This window comes from Chenopodium quinoa, unplaced genomic scaffold (assembly GCF_001683475.1).
Source record: "Chenopodium quinoa cultivar QQ74 unplaced genomic scaffold, ASM168347v1, whole genome shotgun sequence".
NCBI classification, from domain to species: Eukaryota; Viridiplantae; Streptophyta; class Magnoliopsida; order Caryophyllales; family Amaranthaceae; genus Chenopodium; species Chenopodium quinoa.
In genome coordinates, this window is record NW_018743572.1 from 1,379,965 (window position 1) to 1,386,132 (window position 6,168).

At 37.4% G+C, this 6,168-nt stretch overlaps 1 protein-coding gene across 1 annotated transcript; it reads right to left on the minus strand.

Annotated features, from left to right (window-relative positions):
* Positions 1–5,136: 5,136 nt before the first annotated feature.
* On the minus strand, positions 5,137–5,583 carry LOC110681650. The gene has a single exon (XM_021857799.1). The coding sequence runs from the start codon at positions 5,581–5,583 to the stop codon at positions 5,137–5,139; it is 447 nt and encodes a 148-aa protein (XP_021713491.1).
* Positions 5,584–6,168: the final 585 nt, after the last annotated feature.

The following is a 6,168-nucleotide window of genomic DNA, read 5'->3' on the forward strand; positions in this document are numbered from 1 at the left end:
ATGACTTCAAGAGAGGTTATTTTAGACAACATTCGCTAAGATTGTGGAGGTTGTCACCAGGATTTGAGAAGATAGCACGAGATGGGCGGTCTTCAACAGCATTCGCTAAGATTGTGGAGGTTGTAACCAAGATTTGAGAAGATAGCACGAGATGGGCAGTCTTCAACGAAATTCGCTAAGATTGTGGAGGTTGTCACCAAGATTTGAGAAGATAGCACGAGATGGGCAGTCTTCGACGGCATTCGCCAAGATTGTGGAGGTTATCACAACAAAAGCAATGCAACAACAACAAATCGGTTACTTCAGAGACGTGTGCTCGATGGTATAAGATATGCATTTTTTAACTCTTTTATCTGTTTAACTAATGCCAGTTTGCAGGTATCGGCGTTACAAGAATGATTTAGGATCACTAAACGTTCTGAATCATTCTTCGTCCCTATTGCTACTTTCACTTTCGTTTTCGAAACTTGCGTTTCTCCAAACTTAGTAAAAGTGGGGGCTTCTGTAGACACCCATTTGTGTCTCCCCAAAACCGAACCCAATGATGTGTACCTTTCACATCAAATCGTAATCAAATAAAGTGAAAGTGTGGAAAGTCTAGTGTTGCGGATAGTTTTAATTTCTTTTCTCTTCGCTCTATTTTTGAAAACCTATTTTAAGAAAATAGCCAATCCAGTTTGGTTGGTCCATGATATGGGTCCAATAGTAATGTAGTTTGATAGGTCTTGAAAAGAGCTTTCCAACGATATATTATAAGCTCAATTCTGATGAATATTGAGGAAGATATGGCCAAATTACTAAACTGGGCTTGGTTTGAGCCTTATATGCGGCCTAATAATCTAGAGGAGGGCCTAATATGGATTATTAATTCCTAATGCAATTAGGAATGGTTTTAGTCTAGAAGGTTCTTTTCATTCCTAATTCAATTAGCATTGATAAATTGACTTTTCATGACTTTTTAGAGTTTTAATCAGAATAAAATAATGTTTTTATCCTCTTGTACGGTCAATTTCTATCTTATTTTAGAAAACACGTCAATAATTTAGTCAGCACCAAACGCCAGCATTAGCGCCTGACGCTAAGCTTGGCGCCTGGTGCTAGCGTTAGCGCATGGCGCTAATGTCAGCGTCTGGCACTAGCGTCGTTTTTGCACGTCATAACTCTGTTTCGATTTTTTTTATCTTTTTGGCTGATTTTCTCTATAAATAGTCTTCTAAAAACTCCGTTTTTATTCATCAATTCTCATCAATTCTTATTCTTTCTAATGCTCACCAACTCTTATCAAGAAATTCTTGGTTCTCTCTCTTTCTAGCAAACCCTTTTACAAACACAATTCCTCATACATAAGCACTAGAAACACCAAGCATAATTCGAAGTTGCCTTCTCCCTAGACGTGAAAGGTTTTAATTTCTAAGGGTTTCGTCCCAAATCTCTATTTCAATTATTTAATTTAATTGTTTTAATTATTATTTTCCTTGAAGTTACTAACGCGTGTATTTTGTTATTAGAAAGAGGTACGAGGCATCCAAGTAAGTACTTTAATTGTATAATTGATATTATGATATAGAAATCATGCTTAGATTGTTATTTTGATTCCTAGTATCATGTTAGGACGTTTTCCTTAATTTGATGTTTACGGTGACAACAATAAATTCCTAGTATCATTTCTAGGGTAACTTTAATACCAAGTATGATTAAAATTATGATGCCTTTTCTGTTAGTTCTTCCTAATATATATGATTGTTAGTATCATGTTAGGGCTTAAGCGTTGATCTTTATTTCTTAGTGACATGCTAGGGTTTGTTATTAATCTTGTTAGTATCATGCCTAGGATCTTGCTATTATTATGCTTTAACATGATTATTTTAATTATGATTATTTTTATTATTATGATTATGTTTATAATTATTATGTTGCTTGATATTTATTATTGTTATTGTTTGGTCACGCCTTTATGCATGTTTAAAGGGAATTGGTACTTGTAATCACGCTTAATAAGATAACTGATAATCTTGTTTAGGGTTAATATGATTGTAATTCAAGTGATCGCCAATAATAGTTTTGTTAGTGCATTAATATTCAACCAACATATATTAAACAGGTTTAGGGTAAACCTATTGATTGCATGTTAGTTAGAAAGCGCACATGAATACAATCAGAATAAAGTAGAGGCCTATTATTAGGGCAGGTTCAATCTCTTTTAGGTTGGATTTGAACCTTCATCCCCGAACTACCAGTCATGGTTCCAGACCTATTGGAGTTGAAGATCTCTTGGATCGTTAAGGGGTGTAACCTTCACCTCGTGAACGGTTTACAAGTTCCTTAAACTTGTTTGCGACTCTTTTGCTCTAGCTTCCTTCCCTTTGGACGCCACCGTACTTTAGTGTATGATCACAGTGGGGTTCAAGCTAGGGATAATGCTTGAAATATTCCCTACACCCACCCAATTGGATGCATCTTGAAAGGCAAACTCCATCACGAATATCCAAGAATCGAGAGATCAAATGCTCCGTGAAATCCACCTACTCAATCTCAAAGTGATTTTGGCCGCCTTTCCACAACAAACAAAGCTCCTCACGGGAAATAGCTCCCAAAGAGTCCTTGGAGCAAAGGGCGTAGGTGAGGATTCGGTTGAAATATCGCATAGCCGGATGAATCATGGAAGCGGACTTTGACGTTTGAGGATCATACTTTCCTTCATCCGAGATACTCCTCCGCCAACGTTGCTCATCATATCCATGATCACTTGCCATTCTACCTTGAGCCGGAGAAATACAATGATCCGGATCCTCGGCCTAAGGAAACTTGAAGTATGAACATAGTTGATCATCCGTCAAAGAGTGATCATCGATGAAGAGTTGGAAAGTCAAAATCTTTGAGTAATTTGCACCCGGTTCATGAGCAACCTCGAGAGAAGAAAGGAATTCATAAGTCACCCTATCATAGGTAGGGGAATTTAAATCCAAGAAATCCAAAAGATCAAGGCCTTCCGCAAGGAGGCGAACATCCTCGTCAATCACTAGAAACTTTGTTGTCGTTTGATCATAGAAACGCGTTGGCCTAAGCTTTCTCTTTGAAAGACGTTTGAAGCACTCCCAATGAGATTCCTTGGAAAACTCAATTCCATAAGTTTCCAAAACCTCCGGTGGAGGCGGAACAATATACCTCGGCTTGCTTGAACTAGCTCTACCACGCTTCTTATGAAGAAGTGTGGCCATCGACAAAGTATCAAGACTAAGCATAAGTAGTTGTTCAACAACAAGCACAAAATGGAAATATTTCACAATAGAAGCAAGAAATGGTAACAAATGAACAATGCCATTGATAAAATCATGAATATTAAGCAAACAATCATGGATTGAAAGCAAAATTGAACATAAGAAACCAATTCATGAGTCAATTGGAAAAATAAATCCCAATCATTGAATTATCAAAGGTAAGAAACTTATATAAAGAAAAACCCATGAGAGAGAAAATAGCCAACAATTATTATTCAAGGATTCAATCAAAGTTTATACATTTATGATAAGGAAAATTCAATTCAACATCCAACGATATCATTCAACATAAATACCAATTGAAAAGTACTAACCATAGAATTTCACCATGAAAGCATAAAGGTTCAAGCTTTAAATAAAAAAGGAATATGATGAATAGACAATAAGAAACCATACCTTAATGAAGCCTTGAAATGCTTGAAAAGTGCTCAAAATGGAGATGTAAGAACAAATAAGATTCCCAAAAACAAACTCCTAACCTCAACACAAAATTTAAAATTTTTGAAAAAGATCCAATTTTATTTCTTGCTTGAGTTGAGGAAAGAATTCTGAAAAATTTATTTTGTGTTTAAGATTTGAAAAACTTTATTTTGGAAATTAAAATTAATGTTGAAATGATAGCAAAAGAGGTGAAGTAGGCTTGGTATTGAAAGAGAGGGTCTAGGGTTTTAGGAGGGAAAAATGAAAGAAATGAAAGAGAAGGTGCGTTAGGGGTTATAGGGGCTGTCAGCAGGTGCCGCGCCCTCTCCCGATAATGTCGCGCCCGTGGGTAAGTGCTTGCGCCCGCGAATAGCATGAAGCAAGCCCGCGAGAAGTTCCTGGTCGAATTATGGCATCTTTGGTGCACAAGTATTCGCGCCCGCGGGAAAATACCCGTGCCCGCGGGGTCTTCGAGATACGCGCGTGCACAGCTTTGTGTGTGCGCACCCCCCACATCTCGGTATGGCGCTTACAATAAGAAATACCCCTTAAAAATGCTTTCTTGTTTGCATTCTCACCGTCCCTATCAAATGTCATGATCAAGGACTCAAAAATTTTATAAGAAAGAATCCAAACACGAGAACATATAACTTCAAGACTTCGTAAGGTTTGCATTGAAGTAGCACCAAAATTGTTGGAAATTTTATCCGATTCAAATCCCATGGCACCTAATATCAAAAGAACAAACCAAAATAGAAAGAAATAAGAAAAGTTAACAAAGGAGGAAATAAAGAAAAATAATATATTAAAGAAAAAGGTTAGAAAACCGGGTTGCCTCCCGAGTAGCGCTTTTGGTTAACATCGTTAGCTCGACGTCCTCCACCAATTAAGGTTGTTGGCAGAGAAACAATGAGTCCACCAAACCAACAAGAGCATCGTCGAAATACTTCATTAGACGGTTGCCTTTGGCCTTTAACGGAGAAAGAAAATCTTTTATTGAGACTTCCACAAAAACATTTGGAAAACCACTCTTAACCGAATTGGGACCGCTCCAACTTGATCCCTTGATGCTAAAGTGTGATGCAACAAGTTTGACCTCAACCATTGACTGCTCATCCAATTCCTTAATGCATCCATTAAGAAAATCCGCATACATTTTCACTTCCTTGATAGGAGCACCTATCTTATCCTTATTCAACAAGACATTTTCAAGAGGATCGTTAGAAGTGAGCGAATGCTCATGCATGGAAGATACAAAAAGATCAAGAGAATCGATCAACATGCAATTTTCTAAATATGAGCATGGATATTTCATGCTTTCATTCAAATCAAATTCAATAACCTCTTCTCCTACCTTGAGTGAAATCTTTGCACTCATAACATCAATCATAGCACCCGAGGTAGCAAGAAAAGGTCTACCAAAAATAATGGGAATGGTTTATTCTTCATTCATTTCAAGCACCACAAAATCTACCAGAATAACAAACTTCCCTACTCTCAATGGAACATCCTCAACCTTCCCCTTGGGGAACTTAATTGACCTATCGGCCAATGTCAAGGTAATCTTAGAAGGCATAAGTTCTCCTAACTCAAGTCTTTGATAAACCGAATATGGAATTAAGATAACACTAGCTCCTAAGTCACATAAGACATTATCAATTTGCATCTTGTTAATGACACAAGGGATAGAGAAGTTTTCAGGATCTTTCAACTTGGGCTGCATCTTGTGCATTATGATTGCACTACAATTCTTGGTCAAGTTGACCATCTCCACCACATCACAAGACCTCCTACAACTCAAAATTTCTTTGAGGAATTTTGCATAGTTGGGCATTTGGGTAACAACTTCGGTAAAAGGTAGAGAAAGATGAAGTTTCTTAAGCATGTTTATAAATCTTCCAAATTATTCATCCAACTTATGTCTCACGAATTTTTGTGGATATGGAAGCTTGTGTTTCACAATCTCGTTCTCCACTCTTACCTCTCTAGGTGTCTCAATCACAACCTCACTCAAAGATGCACCATTTCTCTCATCCTCAACTAAGACCTCCCTAGGACCCTCCTTAGTACCACTCTTCCTAGGCAAATTCTCCTCAAGAACCTTACCACTCCTTGTAGCAATAGAATTCACGGGTCTTTTTGGATTTAAGCCTTGGTAAGGTAGAGAAAAAGGACCATCATGGTCTTTCAAAGCATTAGCAAGTTGAGAAATTTGGTTTTCAAGCATTTTAATATGAGTCATTACTTCATTGAATTTCTTGTCACTATCAGCCTTGTATGTGTTCAACAACTTGGTTTGATTTTCAATTATTTCCTCCAAATTAGTCCTAGAAGAAGAAGGTTGTGAAAAGGAATTTTCACCTTGAGTCTTTGGAACAAATCTGGGTGGGGGACCCCTTTGAGCATTACTTTGAAAATTGCCCCTACCTTGATTGTTCCAATCACCCCTATTTTGATTTTGACCATAACC

Excerpts from the sequence above, each read along its gene's own strand:
- LOC110681650 (XM_021857799.1), bottom strand. The coding sequence starts at position 5,583 with ATGCTTAAGAAACTTCATCTTTCTCTACCTTTTACCGAAGTTGTTACC.